At 39.0% G+C, this 21,890-nt stretch overlaps 3 protein-coding genes across 3 annotated transcripts; 2 read left to right on the top strand and 1 right to left on the bottom strand.

The window, feature by feature from the left end:
- Positions 1–59: 59 nt before the first annotated feature.
- LOC306900806 (GTPase IMAP family member 8-like) lies at positions 60–6,832 on the top strand (the record flags this gene model as incomplete). The annotated part of the gene is made up of 5 exons (XM_079468119.1): positions 60–135; positions 3,051–3,508; positions 3,562–3,742; positions 4,708–5,145; positions 6,729–6,832. The coding sequence occupies 5 exons, from the start codon at positions 60–62 to the stop codon at positions 6,806–6,808; spliced, it is 1,233 nt and encodes a 410-aa protein (XP_079324245.1). The 3' UTR covers positions 6,809–6,832.
- On the bottom strand, positions 6,166–10,179 carry crybb2 (crystallin, beta B2). The gene is made up of 6 exons (XM_079466988.1): positions 9,983–10,179; positions 9,711–9,798; positions 9,520–9,638; positions 9,273–9,405; positions 7,121–7,263; positions 6,166–7,008 (listed from the first exon to the last, which is right to left on the bottom strand). Exons 2-6 carry the CDS (start codon positions 9,771–9,773, stop codon positions 6,840–6,842), a joined length of 627 nt encoding a protein of 208 aa, XP_079323114.1. The 5' UTR covers positions 9,774–9,798; positions 9,983–10,179; the 3' UTR covers positions 6,166–6,839.
- A 4,062-nt stretch (positions 10,180–14,241) lies between these two features.
- Positions 14,242–18,251, top strand: kazald3 (Kazal-type serine peptidase inhibitor domain 3; the record flags this gene model as incomplete). The annotated part of the gene is made up of 4 exons (XM_079468118.1): positions 14,242–14,737; positions 16,431–16,591; positions 16,834–16,981; positions 17,062–18,251. 4 exons carry the CDS (start codon positions 14,242–14,244, stop codon positions 17,145–17,147), a joined length of 891 nt encoding a protein of 296 aa, XP_079324244.1. The 3' UTR covers positions 17,148–18,251.
- Positions 18,252–21,890: the final 3,639 nt, after the last annotated feature.

The raw sequence follows: 21,890 nt of genomic DNA, 5'->3' as shown, positions 1-21,890 counted from the left end.
TATTAGCTAAACGGATATTCAAAATCTTAAGAAACAAAGAATTTCCCAAAGTTCGCGCTATGGAGGAAGAAAGTCATGTCGCCAGCGATTTATCGTCTTGTGAGATTACACAAGGATCAAACGAGAACGACACATGTAACGTTAAATATGCGATAAAGTGTTAATCTGCGTGAATAATGTGCATTTTTATCATTTTAGTTTACAGTATGTCAAGAAAAATTACTTTCAAGAGTGTTTAAAGTTCTAAAAAGCCTAGTTCTTTTATTTAGACATGAAGAATATTTTTGCAAGTTTTATGCGTTGCTACTGAGATGATCACTAGATGTTCAAATAGTTTGGCTTTTTAGTTACAACATAACTACTAAATAGCTTCATTTTATTCCTAAATCTTGTTACTCGTACTCAGTGGCGTAGCGCAAAATGCGTTGGCCTACCCGCAAGAGTGGAGGCGGGGCCCCTCACCGCATAATTAGATGGGGGATTCACCTTTTCATTTAAAATCGTGAATTAGTCCTGTGGAATTTAACAGTATGTAATTATTTCGTATTTATGTATTAAGAACTTTTCACAAAAAAAGAATAAAAGAAACACCAACAATAAAACAGCAATTACATTAACTTGTTAAAATGCAAAGGAGCACATGACGTCAAAATATTTTTTCTATCTGCAGTATACAACAAAGATTCATGACGTTTAACATTCAATAAAGGTAATATATATTACCTTTAAAATCCTCCAAAGCGCCCCTTTCTCCTAGCATTTTTCTGCGCAAAGTCCCTGACAATGTCTGTTATGTCCATCTGACGCGCGTGCTGCCTTTCAATGCTGAGTATCGCAAGTTCAGAAAGTCTGTCCTGGCTCATTGTGCTTCTCATGCAGGTTTTTATTAGTTTTAGTTTAGAAAAAGATCTCTCGCCACTTGCCACTGTGACGGTTAAAAAAAGCTTTAGAGGTGTAGACACATCCGTGACACTTGGTAGAATAGATGTATGCTTCAGAATCAGCAGCTTCACTCTCTGAACAGTTGCGGAAATTCTTAATCGTGATTGGTTAACAAGGACAACAGATATGGTCATAATCGCCAAACACGGTAGGCTGCAATTACCACCAAAATAAAAGTCCTTTACGTTCACGTTGTCAGTACACGATCCGTTCCACCTGCACGATCCGTTCACGCATGCGCACAACGACGTTGTAGAAACCGCTCATGCGCAAATGATGATTTTGTTTTGCGACGATTTACGACACTGCACGATCTGTTCCACGCTTGCGCAGCTTTGTTTTACTTTATTTATATTTTTTACTGTTAAATAAAATACAATACTCAATTTACTTAGCTTCGTTCCACCTGGTCTCATTTCACTATGCGTTCTGTCAAGTCAGTTTGAAATACTGTAATGTTTCCCCTGACTTTATAATTTACATGAAGAAAGAACTACAGTCTAGTTAGACATGCGTGTTATGTTCCTTATTGGCTTCTGTAAACGACATTGAAGGGATTATTGTACTAATTTAAATGGATAGATATATTAGCCTATATATAGGCCCATACTAATAAATTACTACATAAAGTCAACTAGTATTATCAGATTTTAATTTAAAATACGACACAAACTGTCTTTGACAATACTACTGACCTTAGATCGAAACACGGTAAGGTTAATAGACATGATACAGCAATGAATCGCAAAATGGAGTTTGGAGGAAACTGAAGATTTGCAGTCGATAAAAATACTTTATTCCACATGAAACCGAAATCATCTATGTTCATGTAACAACTCTATTATTTTGGATTGGCAACCACATAAACACATCGTAATCATGGTAACGTAAGCGACATTTCAAAACGTAAACAAAGAATATGCCGCCAGTTATGCCGCCTGCCGTCAAACGTTTCATCGCCTGCGTCACGGTACAAATAGTGTAGGAAAACCATGACGTTTTCTAATACGTAATTACGCGCATGCGTGAACGGATCGTGCAGGTGGAACGGATCGTGTACTGACACACGTTATAAAAACGGTTTAATTATTTATTCGAGTCAATTTTTTGGGGGCCCCCCACAACGCGCGGGCCACTGCTCGTACTGCGCTATTGTGGATGGCCGGCTCGCGAACGAATCGTTCTTATGAACCGGCTCACCAAATCGGACTGAACCTTTCTAAACAGTTCGCGTCTCCTCTAAGCACTTACTCGCAAATGACTTGAATGACTCATTTTCTGGCGTGTCTGACAGTCCCTCTGGCTCCAAATAAACCTTATTATTCATAGTAGCCTACAGTACTGAACTGAAGTAGGCGAAGAGGACGAGCAGCTGCACGGGTTTGTATATAGTCTACTAGGGTCTATTTTTGAAACGGTAGTATCGTAGTACCGTAGTTAATGTTGCATATGCGCATCTGCCTTTTTGAGGAGTTTATCTCGTGAATGAATGTGTGTTTTGAACGAGTTGTTTAAAGTATTCTTGGTGGACAATTTACGCCACCTACTGGCTGCTTAGTTCTGCGTTTAAAGGAAGCTTAATATTTCCCTTTATAAAGACTGCCGTGTGGATGAAATTTGTCCCACTTTTGAATTAGTTCCCACGTGAAAAATGATCTAGTGTACTGTCGTATTTACTACAGCAACATATTCTAGTGCAAAGTATAATACAGTTTACTTTTATAAATACAAAACGTTTCATCTAAATCTGTGATTTTTGTATAGATTTGAATTATGAACATGGCACAGAATTGTGATACTACTTGGTATTGAGTAACTTCAGCTGGTATAGTATCGTAAGACATGTTTTTGGTACCGTGACATCCCTAGTATATACTGACCCTGGCGTTGTTTGCACACTTCTCTACAAGCATACAGAAGATGTTGTTTTGATTTAAGCCATAACAACTAAAAAGAAGAACTAACATCATAAAACGCAATAAAAACATGTTAACATAATAACAACATGAAGTGTTTGGAAGTCACTTTGCTTTCAATTGCAACATTTGATTGAAGCAAAAATGTGTGAAAATAATACAGGACATTAACATCACACAATATTCTTACAGATGATGTGCACCATACCTCAGAGTTGAGAATTTTAATGCTAGGCAATAAAGCAGCCGGCAAGAGCTCATCTGGAAACACCATCCTCGGCAAACAAGAGTTCACTGTAAAAACCGCTCAATGTGTTAAAAGCTGTGGAGAAGTAGAAGGAAGGAAGGTTGCTGTGGTTGAAGCTCCAGGCTGGTGGAGAAATGACCTCATCAAGGACACACCAGCGCTACATGCAGAAGAAATGGTCCTCAGTATGTCTCTGTGTCAGCCCGGACCCCATGCAGTGCTGATAGTTGTGCGTCTGGACTCAGAAATGAACCAAAAAGCAATTGAAGAGCGTGCTGTTCAGCTTTTGGGTGTTCATATTTGGAATCACTGTATATTGCTATTGGGGACAGTCTGCAGGACACAAGTTTTGAGGAGTATAATAAAAACAAAGGACGGCCTCTTGAATGGGTCATTGCGAGCTGTATGAAAAGATGGCATGTTTTCGACAATAAGACTAAAAAAGACAACAAACAGGTAATAGAGCTGCTACAGAAAATTGATAACATGGTGGCAGAAAACAATGGCGATGGCAATTTTGCGATGGATTACGCAGTTTTACTTGCCATAAAATCGGAGAGAAAAGCACAAGAGAAAAGGGTTAAAGAACGACTTATGGCATTAGAAAAACAGAAGCAGGACTTATTATCTCATGCAGGTAAGACACATAATGCATAGTGTGGTCTCATAACAACAGCGATTTGACTGTACTTTTACACTATTTAGCTTTTTTTTTGTAATATTGTAAAAAACGTCAAATTACATTGCAGTTTCACACTGCACACTGTAAAAATACCTGTAAAAAATTTTTGCAGCTGGGGCGCTAAAATAACATTTGTTTACAGTGTACAGCAGGGGTCGTCAAGTTAGTTTGGCATTGGGCGAAAATAAAATATTCGCCGCTAGATGGCTGGCCGGAACATAGTCAAAGGATCATTTAAGCAACTAGAATAGCCTACTTTTAACACTTAGTTATTATATAATTACATAAAATGTATATAATTATTTAACGTAGCCTATTTTTTGTACTCCTCACGTACTGAAATGCAAATGCAGAAATTATTGCTGGCGGGCCAGTTTTGTTGCCTGCTGCCGACCAGTGTACAGTGTGGTATTGATGGTAAAAACTGGTAATATATCAATGAATTTGACAAAAAACACACGGGGCCTCATTTACAAAAAGCTGCGTAGATACAGTCCTAAATTTGATTTTACGATAATTTCTCAAAGTGTGTACGTGTGATCCATAGAACGAATGTGTGCACAGAAAACGTGTTTGCGCCTCTCTTTCAGATGTGAAGTCTATAAATCGCAAATCATCTTGAAATCTGCTTCTCTGCCTTGTAAACGATTACTAATCATGTCATTGACATATTAAGAGCACCTGTCGACATACAAATCCTTTACAAGCTACAGGAATGGCTGATATTTCCAAAAATATGCTGCACTCGGACAATCAAAAGTGCGTACATCTGCTCAGACCCTGACCCAGGGAGGTCGAAGTCTTTGGAAGGAAGGTGACAGTCGTGAAGGCTCCAGGCTGGTGGAACAACTATCTCCTGGAGGATTCACCTGAACTTTAAAAACAAGAATTTGTGTTGAGCATGTCTCTGTGTCCACCAGGAGCGCACGCTCTTCTCTTGGTCATACGAGTGGATGGCTCTTTCACACCAAAAAATAGAATAGCTATTAAGCAACACCTTGAACTTTTCATAGAAAGAGTCTGGAAGTACACAATAGTATTGTTTACTTATGGAGATTGGCTTGGAAACACTGCAATTGAGCAGCACATTGAAAGCGAGGGGGCAGCTCTAAAAAGTTTAATAAGAGAATGTGGCAATCGATATCACGTTCTAAATAATAATGATCGGAGAAATGATTCTCAGGTGACCGAGCTGCTGGAAAAGATTGAGAAGATGGTGTGCAGAAACGGTGGCCTTTATTGTGAGTTTGATCGAGAGTTTCTGCGAAAGGTGGAAGAGAAAAAGAGAAGAACTCAAGAATGTGCAAAACAACGAATCACGAAGGTGATAAAGAAGACAGAAACTGAAGGCTCGATAGGTGAGATGAATCATCTTGTGAATGCTGTCTACAGTAATACAATAAAATAATGAAAACTATTTGTATGCCATTTCTTCCAAAGCTGAGAATTGTACTGTTGGGCAGTACATGACAATTATGGGTGAAAGTGTGTGGAAGCGCACTATAGTGTTATTCACATGCGGTGACTGGCTGGGTGACACAAACATTGAGCAGCACATTGAAAGTGAAGGTGTGGCCCTTCAGTGGCTTTTAGAGGCATCAGAGCTTTCTATAAGAGGAGAGCAGAAGGGGACACATGTAGTGTATCATCAAAATCAAGTGAAAAGGAACTTGATTGAGTTGTTAGATTATGTCTTTAAATCTGGGCGGGTAACTGTAAGGAGAGAATGAAGTAGCCCATAGGAGAATAATAGAATGATTCAATATTCATTCTTTTTCTAAACTAAAACATAAAATTCACAAAACAGTTAGTTCTGGTCCTTAATTCTGAGTGGTTGTGCCATGTTCTTAGCTGTTGTTAAATTCCCAAAACTTATAGCTGACCTCAGACTGTGAACCAGAATGTTCAAAGTCATTAAATAGTTATAGTTGTGTAAAAGTAATTTTAAATAAAAAGTGTACTAAATTAAATATGTAGAGTTACTGTTACTAATTCTTACATTTGAGTTAGTTAAACTTAATTTAAACAAGTTAATTCAAGACGATTTGTTGAGAAAGAATTCAGTTCCTAGCATGCTTTGCGTGAGGAATAAGGGTGCTTATAATTAGGTTGTGGGAGGAGCATCTTCTGGCTTATTGCTTAATTGCTCATTGCTATTGCTTAGTGATTAGATTAGTATTTTACTAAATGTTAAAATTATTCAAATTGAAATTCTGTCACATCCTTTTAACCCTGTATGATTGTTATCCGACCACTTTTATGCCACAAGCTGGTTTAGTTTTTGGTTCCTATTACTTGAAGAAAAGTTCTTGTTTCACAACAAAAACTTCACTGAAATGTCAAAATTTTGCTATATTCAATAGGTTGCACAAAACCTCAAATGTTAATCACAAAACTTTATTTCAGTTTCTTTTTTAAAGTTTTATTTTCGAATTGAAAGAATGGCGAACCTCATATTATTATAGTTTGTTAAAGATTGAAATCTCAGTTTTATAGGATGTGTGTATTATTTTATTTTATGTGTTTCATATCGTGGTTAAAGATTGTTATTTCTTTCATCATACTCCGTGCGGTTCTTACCTCTTTAAATAGCTTGTTTTGTTTCTGTTACAATTAGGTCATAAGTGTACTGCAATAGTTCAATAGTTTTCACACTGATCCAAAGACATGTGTTATCAGTACTTCTACGTTGTCATTTACTTTGAGATAATAGTGAAAACATATTAAAATATGTAAATGCAAAATATATTCTTCCTAAAATATTTTTCTGTTCACTGGGTCATGTATTGCACAAGGCAGTCTGAAATAACATTTTGAAATGTTAAAAATGTTAAGTAATTATCATTGGAAAGATATTGACTTCAAGCCAACTCCAAACTATAAAACCCTTAATAAAAACTCGAGTCAACCATAACGCAAAATCTGTTTTTTTACTCTGCAGTGGCAAATGGAATCACTTACACAACTGAAAGAGGCTTAAAAGATCAGCATTCAAAGTTGAAGAAGAGAGAAAGAGCGTAAGAAGCTGGGGGTGAAGAGATGTGCTGGTCGCTTATTTAGAGGGGTGAAAAGCTCCTTTTTGGTGCCATTGCAGGTCACGAATGCGCCTCACTGACTGGATCTGAGGCAGCACAGCCCCGAACTCAGAACACTCCTTATACTCTCCTTTCTCAAACAAGTACTGATAGCCTCTGTATCCCGGGTACTGATAACCCACCCAGCTGTTAAGAAGACAAGCACGAGAACATGAAACAACATGCTTTCCATACAGAAAGCCAATGTCTGCATTAAATATCAGTATACCATGAAGTATTTCGTCTTTGCTTTACTCACGTGCCACTCTGCACACGGACTGAGGAAACTTTCTCATGGTATCCATGAGCGTGAAAGCTGGGGACATCATCATCTAAGATCTCAATCTTCTTCCCAGCGAAGCTTGCTTTCTCGTACAGCACGATATTCTGTTCCTGGCTGTCCTGCAGGGAAACAGCGATGATGTTCAACAATGTCGGAAGTGTTATATTCAATAAATGAAAACAAATGAATATGCTCTACAAGTAGGGCTGGGCGATAAAACGATAACGATATGTATCGCGATAGACATGTAATCAATATCAATAAAAAATGCGCTCGATAAAAGTTCGATAAAGTTTTTTTTTTTTTTTTTTTTTCTTCGTCGGAAGAAACCCATGAAGAAACCAGAGGTTTCAAAGCAAGTTTGGTTGCATGAACAAAGGCACTCGCTCTCTGGTAGCCTAGCAACGTAGGGAGTGACAAGCTAACAGCCAATCGTGTAACAGTATCAAGTTTGGTTGCGCTGTTTCGTTGTCTCGTGCTGGTCTGCTGGATTCCTCTCAGAAACCGGCGACTGATAAGCAGAAAATGAGTCCCGCGGCGAGCGAGGAAATTGTAAATAAAAGAGGAAAAGTCAGCTCGCCAGTATGGCAGTTTTTTGGATATTACAAGTCTGACCGTAGTCAGACCAATGTCGTCTGCAAAGTATGCAAGACCTTTGTCCCCGCCAAGACTGGTAATACCACAAACTTGTTTTACCATCTTAGTCGCGCTCACCCTTTGGAGTACAGCCGTATTCAACCAACAACTTCTGCAGCTGCTGCAACACCGCACAAGCAGCAGACGATCATGGAGAGGTACTCTGCATCAGTGCCTTATGACAAACAATCTAAACGGTACAAAGATATAACGGAGGCAGTGGCATATCATATAGCCAAAGACATGCTTCCGCTTAGCACTGTCGAGAAGCCAGGTTATAAAAAGCTCATACACGTGCTTGACCCACGCTATGTTCTTCCTGGCCGAAAATACTTTTCTAAGACTGCCATTCCTAAACTGTATGTAATATGCAAAGAATCTGTGCAGCAAGAAATATTGTCAGCCAAGTACTTTGCAACAACCTCTGACCTGTGGTCAAGCCGTACTTCTTGAGCCATACATTAGCTTGACCATTCACTTCATCGACAATGAATGGGTTTTAAAAACTAGATGCCTTGAGACTGCATATTTCCCCTTAAATGTTAAGAGATAATTGTTAAGTGTTCATTGTGACTTTAGACTTATGTTTACATTTTAATTATTTGAGTTTTGCATGATTGTGTTGACATTTCTGTCTCAATAACTGAGGGGATTATGATCAGAGGAAGTTTAAGTTTAAAATAAAAATGTTTAAATGTACAATATTTTTCTCCTGGTCCTTATTTTAAATGGGTCATAAAAATATCAATAATTATCGATATCGACCGATATGAAACACTGATATCGTGATACAGTTTTCAGCCATATCGCCCAGCCCTATCTACAAGTCAAAAGTGTGATGGTCCAATATTTTCACAAACAAAAATAAGTTCTGCTTAGACACTTAAAAACATTGTTTTTGTTTGTTTTAGATAAGTTGGACCGTGCCAAGCTCAAAGGGAACATACTCAGAAATGTATTAAATGTTCTTACAAAAGTTGTTCCTAGAATGTTCCTGCAGCAACCTTAAAATAACATTTTATCTACATTCTATGTTATTTATAAACATTCTGAAAAGATTATGAAAACGTAATTCTTACATTGTTATTTTAAGACATTTTCAAAACATATTTTTGTAAGCTGGTCGATAATAGCCAACACATGTCCAGCACACATGGTAAAGTATTTTGAAATATTCCCATGTGGATATCGTAGTGAGGTTGGTTGAGAGAATGCCTGAATAATCTAGGTAAAGAATGCATTTTTGAACGGAAGCTTGCTTTGATGTGTTTAACATTTAAACATCTGCACAATTTCTTAAAATTCTATTTGTGTTATTTTATAGTATGGTTTAGTATACTATACTATAGGGTTACTCTGTAGTTGGGTTTGTCCAAATGTGACCTAACCATTGGTTGAAACAACGGAGCGTTGTTTAGAGAAGTGGAATCTTTTACTGAATGTGTATATATAACCTGGAATTCAAAGGTCTGTAGTAAGGTCTTTAAGTTACCACTTTAACGGGGCGGAAGGCGAAGATGCAGTCACTGCGTCTGCTGTTGGTCCAGGCATCCCAGCGAGGATACTCACCCTTCTCAAACACATACTGCTCCCCCTTACATCCGGGCTGCTCATATCCCACCCACCTGCATACAAATTTATCTCTGATTCACTGCACTATAGTCTCTGTAAACTACTATGCGTTCATAGCCACTTTCTGTTACCTTATCTTTTTCAGACACATTCAAACTAATACTCACGGTCCACACAGAACGAGTATTGAGCCTACTTTCTCCACGCCCGCCTCCTGGAGGTTGTCACAGGGCCCAGTCAGCTCATGACAGCGGCCTTGGAAGTTTTCTTGTTCGTATATCACCAACTGTGGAGGGAGAGAGAGAAGAAAATTAGGTAGGAATGATAGATGAGGGATACTGCTTGAATGTGTTTGTACCTTAAATGCACTGGTCACTTGTTGCTTTTGTTTGGTTGCAGGGTTCTGGTGATCAGTAGCCATAGTGAACCAGGATGGGTGTGATGAGCTTTGTTCGGAGAAATGACATCCAAAACATATAAGATGAAGAAAGCAATTATTATTTGTGCCAATTAAATAATACATAATGTAATGTAATGTATATAAACAAGACGGTTGAGTTGTTTGCCATTCCTGTTACGATTATAAAAGCAGCAGCAAAAATTGTAAATAAACACGTAGTGTTCTCTTACCAGCTCCGGGGTGCCAGTCGCTGTGGGGTGGCATCAGGGGCTCAATATATATTGCATGCTTAGGGGCGGAAACACTGCCAACACATTTCTATTAACTGAATACATTCTAGGCTGGTCCCAATAGGCTGACCGGCTGGCACTCGGAGGGCATAAGAAATACCAGCCAAAGACACACACATGCACACACATCATTTTCCTCCCCCGCTCTATTCGACCCTCCCTGCTCTTTTGATGCCCCACAAAGTTATTTCATTAGTTGTCAGTTTCACCCAGCCGCGCTTTGTTATATATCCCATTATTCAGCAGAACCTGTGCCAAGAGTCCAGCACCCACAAGTGCAACAGACTCTGGATGTCGAACTAAAAGAGTAAAACACAGCTGAATATTTGCTACTTTCATTTACTTATAATATGTTAATGATTTTCTGTGTGGTTCAGTGAAATGCTATTTTTGAACTTGCTTTGGGAGTTGAGTTCGTCTTTTTTTAATAAACTCTTAGCATTTACTCTACCTTCAGTTATTGAAATTTCTGAACTCATTCAAAAATCTAAATCTTAAACATGTAGATTGGATCCTCTTCCTACTGTTCTTGTTAAGGTTACTCTTTCCTTTTTGCCCCCTTTCACCACAGATATCATTCACACTTCCCTTACCACGGGAATTTTTCCTTCTCTCAAAACAGCTATTGTTAATCCAATTCTCAAGAAACTAGGTTTAGATCCCAACAATTTTAATAATATTCGTCCTATCTCTAAAATTCTTGAAAAAATAGTTGCTCCGTACCCATCTTTCCTGCATTAATTGAAACGAACAATTCCAGTCTGGTTTCCATCCCCTCTACAGCACAGAAACATCACTCGTTAAAATCACTAATGATCTCCTTCTAGCGGCTGACTCTGGTTTACTATCCATTTTTCTTCTGCATGATTTGAGTGCGGCCTTTGACACAAACTTCTTCTAGGTAGTGTTTCTTCTATTGGTATCAATAACATACCTCTCAAATGGTTCCATTAATATCTCTCTGGCCGCACTCAGTTAATTCGACCTAATTAAAATAATTTACCTTAATACAGGTGTGGCCAAGGGCTCTGCCCTGGGGCCACTCTTGTTTATTATCTACCGTCTTTATCTCGGTTAAATCTTTCACAAACATCACATCACCGGCTGTGACACCGGCTGGGACGCCTGGGCAGGACTGGTCGCCTGTGGCTGGACACTGGACTCCGGCTGCTGCACCGGAACGGATACGGAACTGGACTCTGGCTGCTGCACCGGAACGGACACCGGACTGGACACCGGCTGCACCCGACTGGGAACCACCGGACTCCGAGCCGTCCCCTACGTTGCCTCTTCTTCAGCTTAGCCACCCCCCTGGTGGCCGGCTGAAGGAACGACGAGAATGGGACGGGATTGGAGGCCTTGGATGAGGACCCCCAGGATTCCCGTCTCCCCCGCTTGCCACCAAGGCTGACTGCGGGTGGGGAGGAGGTTGTAGGAGGTGAGGCGGCGATGCCCACAACCCCAATCTGCAGGGCTCGACCCTCTGGAATCGGGTCCAAGGGAGCCGTGTGGTTGAGCTGTGCTGAGACCCCGGGCGGATCCCGGTTACTGGCGTAACGGACCAGATCAGTGAAACCCAGGGGCCTCAGTATCTTCATCTCCGATCGGGAGAGCGGCTCTGTGAGGCAGCTGTTGAAGATGACCTTCAACTCCTCCTCACGGAAGCACCGTGACTCGGCTGCAGACAGAAACTCTCGGGCGAACTCCCAAACGTCCGAGTCTTTCTGGCGGATGCCAAAGCATGGTCCTCTGTGTCCATGCTGCCTGCTGGGTTCAGAATTGGCTCGTTCATTCTGTCAGGGGATGGAAGGAGAACCCAAGCGCAGGCAGTGGTGAAGGGGTTAAACAGGCTTTAATAACAAACAACAAAACAAACACCCACAATGGGGGAAAACACTGACAAAACAAAGACTAAGGCACAGGCACAGGCACAGGCACAGGCATGCAAAACGAACGAGCACAAGACAATAGACATGAGGGCATTAAATAGGGAAACTAACAGAAGATAATTAACGCATATTATGTCATAACTGAGAATAATATGTTTCTCTCCACACAAAACACGTGGACCTGTCATGATCCTGCCACTAGACTAGGAAATCAAGACATGATAAGGCAGGATCATGACACTAAACTTCTTATCAGCTCAAGATTACAGTTTTTCTCGATTGTTTACACACATTTTCTGAAAGCATGCCTCATATTCTCAGAACTCTACACACAAATCCAAAAACACAAACACAATTGGCAAAACCCCTCACTTCTCCTGCAAAATGAAACTTTACATTCAAAACAATGTTCTTTCTTCTCAAAATGGTATTTTGTTTTCAAATGACAAACACAAACCATCATATGAATAAACATTTATTAGAACCACTTGAACACTGATGTGCTCTTTATAAAACACTATGATCTATGTAAAACACTTCTCCATTCATCATAATGACTTTGCGCTTTATTTGGTTCAGTGTTACACTTACTACAGACAGTACATATACAAGTGTGTTGTAAAATATTTTTTGTATATATATATAAAAAATAGATTTTATAGTCAGAACACACAAATACACGATAACAAATATATTTTATTTTTCCAACAAAAACAATGTACAGTGTACATCCCAACCAACGCAAAGTGGCACATACAGTGGTCTACATACAAAACAACAGAAGAATTTACTGTATACAGTTACAGTAAATAAACTATGCTGCATCTTCTCTTGGGTTTGGGTCTGACCACAGCACATCATCCACATCACAAGCAATGTTTTTCAGTCCAGCCATGAAAAGTCCTGCTATATCTCCACATGTGTCTTCCATAGCTTGGAGAAGGGGTATAAGCGTTTGTGACAGGTGTTTACACATGTGATGAGTGAGTGTTCATATTTGAATGGCAGTGTGTACCTTGTGAAAACAAGAGATTTTTCTGCCCGAAAATTGTGCCAAACGCAGAGAATTGTGTGTAGTGTTTTGAAAAAAGTGTGTTTTAGAACTGCAATGTGAGTGTAAAGCAGGAATTGTGCTTGTAGTTTAGCAGAATTGGTTCAGGGGGTTGGTGAATGAGTTACATGTTGTGGTCATTGTGTCTCAAGTACCAATATTTGTGTGTTAACAATCGAGAAAAACTGTAACATTAAACAAACTTCAGAACTCTTCTATTACCATTGATAATTCCTTCATCTCAGAGGGAGTCATATATGACAGCACTCTCTATCATAATCTGTAGTTACCTCAGGAGTGGTATCCTGATGTAGGGAAGAAGGGCAGAAAGAGAATAATTAGCGGAGCTGCTATTCATTACTTTTAAACAAGAGATAATACTGTTATGTATCATGTGTATGCTTTGCTGAAAAGAAGGGTTTTAATCTAGATTTAAACTGAGAGAGTGTGTCTGGAGGTTGGAAGCATGGTTAATTTACCATCAGCAAAATTGGTAAGATTCATTAGTACTTAAAGTGTTCACGATAGGTGCCCTAAACTTTATGATTAAATACTTATTCAATTTACAAATATTGCCTTCGTTTGATTGAAAATAAACGCCTTTACGATCTAATATTACAATCAATATATGACAAATAAAATTACTTTGATTTAATTTAAATATAAAGCTTAGAGTGCATACCGCCGCCTACTGGCTTGTGTGATTTTGATAAGTACACTTGCCAGCTGTCAATGCATAAACTTTAAACTGTATATCGTTCGTCAAACCAGAAGTGAAACACCAACACACACACCATCACGTTTTTCTGCACGTCGGACATCCAATGGGACATAGTTGGAAAATGGCAGGGGTGGGGGAGGTCTGCGGTGTTTATTTTCCCCAGCCACAGATGGTTTTAAATGCTGTATAGACACACAAGAAACATAGTCGGGGATGCATGAGACCACCACAGCTCTGCCAACATCAAACAACGGAATCATCTCAGTTGAATTAAAACGCAATTTTTCTTAAGAGACATAGGGGAACATAGTTTGGCGAACTTTTTCATCTTCCTTTTTTGTTTTTATGTTTTACCCTTTCTTAAAAGTGAATTTATGTCTATCAAGTCGCTTTTAATAATGTCCATGTGCCTTTGGAGAGCAGTCTCGCAGTTTTAACACGAACGGAGCTCTTGCTGCTTAACTTTGTTATTGAGAAAAATATATTTGAAAGTAAAGTATTGCTTGGACAGCACGGGCACAGGACAAAAGCCCTAATAATGTTAACGTTCGTGCTCTTTTATGTTGTCTTATGCATACGAGCTGGCGAAGGTTTTCCCAGTTACAAATATGACTACATGGACGAGGACCTTGCCACCTTCGACTATTATAAAGGTGCGGGTGAGTTCGACGAGCGGGACGGGACGGAGGTGTGCGAGGCGTGCGTGCCGGAGCTGTGTCCGCTTGCGCGGGGCTGTAGAGCGGGGCTGGTGAAGGACAGCTGCGGCTGCTGCTATGAGTGCGGGAATCTAGAGGGACAGGCATGTGATCTCGGAGAGAGAAACGTCTATTATGGGCTGTGCGGAGAGAATTTGGAGTGCCAGCTGGAGAGGTCTGAAGGAGTCGACGGAGAGGAGCAAGAAGCCCAGTGTGGGTGTTTGTCTCAGAAGATTCTGTGTGGGTCAGACGGACAAACATACACGAATCTCTGCAAGTTTAAAGAAGGGACTTATTTAAAGCCAGGACTCAATACGACCGATGGGCCGTGCAAGACAGGTATTAATAATAATAACTAATAGCTCATAATAAAATAATAGTCAAAACACACTCATTCACACACTTTCTTTCTTTCTTTCTTTCTTTCTTTCTTTCTTTCTTTCCGTCGGTCTATCTCTCTTTCATTCTTTCTGTCTGTGTCTCTTCCATTCTTTCTGTCTGTGTCTCTTCCATTCTTACTGTCTGTGTCTCTTCCATTCTTTCTGTCTGTGTCTCTTCCATTCTTTCTGTCTGTGTCTCTTCCATTCTTACTGTCTGTGTCTCTTCCATTCTTACTGTATGTGTCTCTTCCATTCTTACTGTCTGTGTCTCTTCCATTCTTACTGTCTGTCTCTTTCATTCTTTCTGTCTGTCTCTTTTATTCTTTCTGTCTGTGTCTCTTCCATTCTTACTGTCTGTGTCTCTTCCATTCTTACTGTCTGTGTCTCTTCCATTCTTACTGTCTGTCTCTTTTATTCTTTCTGTCTGTGTCTCTTCCATTCTTACTGTCTGTGTCTCTTCCATTCTTACTGTCTATGTCTCTTCCATTCTTACTGTCTGTCTCTTCCATTCTTTCTGTCTGTCTCTTTTATTCTTACTGTCTGTGTCTTCCATTCTTACTGTCTGTGTCTCTTCCATTCTTACTGTCTGTCTCTTCCATTCTTACTGTCTGTCTCTTCCATTCTTACTGTCTGTGTCTCTTCCATTCTTACTGTCTGTCTCTTTCATTCTTTCTGTCTGTCTCTTTTATTCTTTCTGTCTGTGTCTCTTCCATTCTTACTGTCTGTGTCTCTTCCATTCTTACTGTCTGTCTCTTTCATTCTTTCTGTCTGTCTCTTTCATTCTTTCTGTCTGTGTCTCTTCCATTCTTACTGTCTGTGTCTCTTCCATTCTTACTGTCTGTCTCTTTCATTCTTTCTGTCTGTCTCTTTTATTCTTACTGTCTGTGTCTTCCATTCTTACTGTCTGTGTCTCTTCCATTCTTACTGTCTGTCTCTTTCATTCTTTCTGTCTGTCTCTTTTATTCTTTCTGTCTGTGTCTCTTCCATTCTTACTGTCTGTGTCTCTTCCATTCTTACTGTCTGTCTCTTTCATTCTTTCTGTCTGTCTCTTTCATTCTTTCTGTCTGTGTCTCTTCCATTCTTACTGTCTGTCTCTTTCATTCTTTCTGTCTGTCTCTTTTATTCTTTCTGTCTGTGTCTCTTCCATTCTTACTGTCTGTGTCTCTTCCATTCTTACTGTCTGTCTCTTTCATTCTTTCTGTCTGTCTCTTTCATTCTTTCTGTCTGTGTCTCTTCCATTCTTACTGTCTGTGTCTCTTCCATTCTTACTGTCTGTGTCTCTTCCATTCTTACTGTCTGTGTCTCTTCCATTCTTACTGTCTGTGTCTCTTCCATTCTTACTGTCTGTCTCTTTTATTCTTTCTATCTGTCTCTTTAATTCCTTCTGTCTGTCTCTTCCATTCTTTCTGTCTGCCTCTGTCATTCTATCTTTCTGTCTCTTTAATTCCTTCTGTCTGTCTCTTCCATTCTTACTGTCTGTGTCTCTTCCATTCTTACTGTCTGTCTCTTTTATTCTTTCTATCTGTCTCTTTAATTCCTTCTGTCTGTCTCTTCCATTCTTTCTGTCTGCCTCTGTCATTCTTTCTTTCTGTCTCTTTAATTCCTTCTGTCTGTCTCTTCCGCTTTCTCTCTGGCTCTGTTTTCCGGTTAAGTCCCAGTCATCAAGATGCCACCACAGAATCTGGTGAATGTAACAGGAAGCACTGTTGCATTTCTGTGCGAGGTGTTTGCGTTTCCCATGGCATTGGTGGAATGGAGGAAAGATGGAAAAGAGGTCGTTTTACCTGGTGATGATCCCCACATATCAATTCAGGTAAAGAATTGTCACATGTAAGCTTTGTGTGAAACTGAAACTTTGCAGGGTAATAAAAAGTCTTGATTTATGTCAGAGGATCTTTTGAAGGTGTTCAAGGTTCAGAGATTTAGGGGACACCGGACATTCCAGGATTTATGTCTCAATTAACATGCCAAGGGCTTCAGCCTGCATTAGCCAACAGGAAATGTTGTTTTTTCCAGTAGCTACCTCTGCTTTTCATTTCTCCATTTGTTCTGCAGTCACGAGGTGGTCCTCAGAAGTATGAGCTCTCTAGTTGGCTGCAGATTGAAGTGGCCAGTCAAACGGATTCTGGCACATACAGGTGCATCGCTCGAAATGAGCTTGGCCAAGTTTCAGCCACAGCAATTTTAGGGGTGTTGCCACCAGGTACAAAATACGCCATGATCCAATACTACTTCTGGTTTCATTAGCTGTTTATAATCTCTTTCCCCCTTTCTTTTGCTTAGATGAGATGTCTGCTTATTTGGAACAAATAAAAAATGCAGCGATGGACTATGACCAATTACAGGACTACAGCAGGGATTATTACTAAACCTTGGACGCCATCACCCTCAAGCGTACATTCTTCCTGAGTGAGACATTCAATTTAAAACTTGGCAAAAAGGCAATCAGGACACGATTGTATATAAGCCTGTAAAGAACCAAAAAAACATCCCCTCCGGAATTTATGGAACATCTGGATAGTGAAACATGCAGACGGATGGCTAGGAAGAGCTCAAGTGAATTCCCAACGGTACAGGCCTCTGAGACGGATGAAAAACACAGAATGAGACGACTGGAGGAGTGAGTAGGGCACTTCAGGAGCTATGGCTCAGAAATGAGGATCAATGTCTCATTTGTTCTACAAGTGCTGTTCTTCAAAGCCCTTGTGACCAGCTGGATAACAAAACACACAAAGTGAAGAGACATGAGAAGAGTGAATTTTGAGCGCCTTTGAAGTCTTCTCAAAATTGTGACGCCTTTGCACAACCAAATCTAGAAGGGCAGCACAGTTTTGAGTCATCCTTTTTCTTTTCAAAGCAGAAGGCTTTGTATCATCCCTTGGGTTTATATACAGTATGTTCCCACATATGGCATCTCTTTAACCAAACATCTCTTTGAGCATGTGTGTTAGATTTGGGTGAGCCAGTCCACAGCTGGCTTCAATACATCTTTATGATCTTCTGGTTAAAAGCAGCCATCCTATTTTAATGCTTACGTGCTTACAAGTCACACTTACAGGTCTTTCTTCAACGAAACACCATAGGGCCCCTTATTGATACAACAAACATCTTGACTCTGTAATTTCACCTCTGGTAAGTGAGGGGAGACCTGTAGTTAACAAGAAGGCAGTGGATAATGCAGTTTTTTAATCTGTGTGCTTCCCCTTTCATAATGTTCTTTGGTTTCTTCAACTTCTTCATAATTATGGTAACAGCAATTGCATGTAATGGTAGGTTAGGTCGCTACCACATTATTTAAACAGAGTAAAATGTTTACGTTTTGACACTATGTTGTTTCCAACATAAAGGCCTCTAATTAGAGGATCTGTGAAACGTTTGATGTTTTGCATACATGTATTTTACTGTTTGGAGAGTTACGCGGATTCATATAGCATTCTTTTCCAAAAACGTTATTTGGGTAATAAACCAAATGTAACAACAAATGGTTCCAGAGTCCATTTGCACGACTTAGTTTCGACATCAGCTGTTAAAGCAATTAGACTGAGGTCAGAAATCAATCCTCACTGCGAGCACCCGGGGACATAAGCTTATATCCTTTTGCTTTAAAAAAGTAAACACTCAGAAGCTCCTGGTGCTGAAACAGATTTCGTCTGATGTGTTAAATATAACTAGACTTGTTCAAGATTTAAGGACAATATGTTATGGTTTTCCCAGGGCTTGGGACAATCTTCCAGCACCAACCAATAATGTTACAATGACAGTGCTCATTCAGAAAGTGCATCTTTGTTTCCACCAAGTAAGTGGTTTTATTTTCACAGGAGTCAGTTTTTTCCCCATTTCAGTTCCCCCTCGATTTCTATGGAAAACTGGGGAAATAGTCAGGGGATTGTATGAAAATCCAGAGCCAGAAGCGAGGGGCTTCCCATCACTGCCCAAGTATTCGCCAATATCCTGTGCCGTGAAAAGACATTACTGGCACAGAGATGGGAGACAAAAAAGTCGGAGGCCTGAATTCTTATGGACTTAAAGCCATGTGTGTATTCAGAATTTCAACAATAATTCTGAGAAATGTAGTAGACCACCACATAGATGCCTCTTTTTGTTTGAAGACTATCAGAAGAATTAATGGACCGTTAAATGACAATTCTGTCGTCTTTTACTTATCATCGAGTTGTTCCAAATCTGTATTAATGTATTTGTTCTGTTGAACACAAAAGAGTTTGAAGAATGTTGGAAAGCAAACGAAGGTTCTGGTGCACTTTGACTACCATTGTAAATGTTCCTACTATGGTAGTTAGGAGTGCCCAAGAACTATTTGCATTCTTCCAAATATCTTTCTCGGTGTTCATCAGAACAAATACATTTATTCAGATTTGGAACAACTCAAGGGTGAGTAAATTAAGTATTTAATTTTTATTAATATCTAAACAATATAACAAAATCATGGTTTCCCATAAAAAATATATAAACAACAAAAAGTTGTCATTAATGTTCCCTGTTGGTCTCTATCAATGAACAAAATCTCAACAGGCACTCCATTTTCCCTGTAGAATTTGCAGCACGGCCAAACCATGACAGCCATTTAGAATTGCCTCTGCGATCTCCCAAAGTCTGATTTAAATAGAGACAAATATTTCCAGAGCCACTGGTCATAAACAAGTCATTCTCATCCTTGTGTTTTCTTTCCAATTTTGGGCAAAATGAGATCCATGTGCTCTAAAATCATAGCTCTTGTAAGTGGATTTATTGCGATCAATACAGTGAAATGAGAACACAACAGGAAGAGTTAATTTGAATGAAAGAATAAAAGACAAATCAGGAACTCGGAGTAAACACAAAAAGAAATTCAAGAACCAAACATAAATCTGGTATGAAGTCATTAGAGGTTTGCATATTAAAGAGTTACTGGATTGTTCAGAAAGATTTGCTCAGTGGAGCAAAACAATTACAAATCTCTACAGCTTTTGTTAAGGTTTTATTTTGATCAAATAAATAGTTGAAAACTTTAACTATAAACACTAACTACTATGGCTTACTCTATACTTTATGCATAATTTACACATATTTCAACAGTCTGACAGGGTCAGTGTTTAATTTACCACCACACATTTTTTGTAATGGGTGACCGATCTTGTGCAGTAACTGTTTTAAGGCACTAGAGGACAGTGAAAGGACACAACATGGATTTTAAAGCGTGTTTGTATATATTGGACTTTAAGACTACATTCACATGTCTAACCTGGTAAAGGATGAAATGGGCAAAAACGGGCAGACCTACATTGAACAAAGAAGTTATATCATATCTAGGTACCATACAAATTTGGACTTTATTCGGTTTAAAAACACACGTTTCCAGATGGACGACATACCAATTTGATTGGTGCAGACTCAGGAGATGTTTATTTTGTAAAACGTTTGTAACTGCTTTTTATCAATTCATTTGGATTCCAACTACACATTTTAGCACAATATTTTACTTATTAACAACAACAAAAAACGTTTATTAAAGTAGCTTTTAATCTAACCTTTTAATGAAGAGTTTGGTTCCAAAATGAGAGACATGATTTTTTTACAAATTTAAAGTTTTTAATTTTGTATTTATGTTATCATGTTTTTATTGTGTTGGTTAGCTGTTTTATTTGAGTTATTATGGATTAAATCTAAACAAACCAACTGCAGATTGATATTAATTGGAATTCACAATAAAAAAACATGATTTTTGAAAATGTCTGAAAATCGCCAAACAACTGCTGTGGGGCAAAAACATTGAAACACATTACATTTACAGACGAGGGATAAAGAAGACCTTACGTAACCAAAAGAAACAGGATTTGATGTTGTGTCAACTTAATTTAACAGGCTTTTACGTGATCAACCAAAAGTGGTCTAGACAAATTGTGATGTTAGAGTGGAACTGCACAGACATTCACATTTAAAAGACAAATGAAAACGATAACTACTGCCACAACTGAATCAACATTTTAGCAAGTGTGTGTCATTGGGTAATTAAGTTCTACATACACTTGTGACTTGTGGTCATTATGCCACTTGAACACTTGGAATAAATACAGGAAATAAGTCAGTCAAGTACAAAGACCGTAAATGTGGGTATTTGTGCAGGCCCAGTTTAATGGCAACTGTTGAGCAGACATGCAAAAAAACGTGGCTGGTTAAAAAAAACTAGTTTTTATATTTGTGTGACTTTGGAGAACTAAATAGTAACTTTCCCGATGAAGGATGACTTGTTGTGGATAATGTAGGCAGAGACCAAAATGAGTGAAAGCTAGCCTATAGGTTGCTGGCTTTGAGTCACTTAATCAGTTATTAAATGATATACTTGATTTCACATCAGATGCTTTTTTTGAAGTCATTGGTATTTGTTGTGTTTTAGCTGATGTCCCCTCCAGTTTTCAGGGCTAGCTGAATTTGCAAGACTTCTATATATAAACTTGAAAAAATGAACACAGATGGAAAGTATAAGCTGATGTTTTGTGAAGGTTTTAATAATCAGCCTTACAAATGCAAACTAGAGTGTTATTAAGCAGAAAGACACTGAGCTCTAATGATAACAATCATGTGACTAAGTGTCTGTGTGTGCGCGTGTGAGGGATGGAAACTTGACACACCATTGAAAAGGAAGTTAGCAATTGACCACAGAGTCAGAAAAAAATGTTGCAGTCACATTATAGCTTAAAATAGCTATAATGTGACACATGGAAATCAGGGATGATCTTATACGTATTTTATATATTTTATAAATGTCTCTTTTTTTATTTGAAAAACAATTACAATTAGTAAACAACAACTAACAACGAACACCTTTGCTCGGATACAAAAAATTAAAATAACAGGCAGAAGGAGGGAATCCTCATCTCCTTCTAAAAACATACTTTATAGAATTATCATTTCTGTACTGTATTAGTTTGTGATGTTTGATCACAAATCAATTTGTTTCTTCACCTGTTTATGAAGTAAGTTGAAACACGCTGTGGTTCCCATTTGGGTACATCAAAACATTTATGATCTTGAGTAATCATTGGGTGGCTGAAAGAGCAGCGCGCGTGCACACACACACACACACACACACACACACACACACACACACACACACA

This window comes from Barbatula barbatula (assembly GCF_947034865.1).
Source record: "Barbatula barbatula genome assembly, chromosome: 11".
Lineage (NCBI taxonomy): Eukaryota > Metazoa > Chordata > Actinopteri > Cypriniformes > Nemacheilidae > Barbatula > Barbatula barbatula.
Note: the sequence above shows the minus strand (reverse complement) of the source record. Positions and strands in the feature narration are given on the sequence as shown.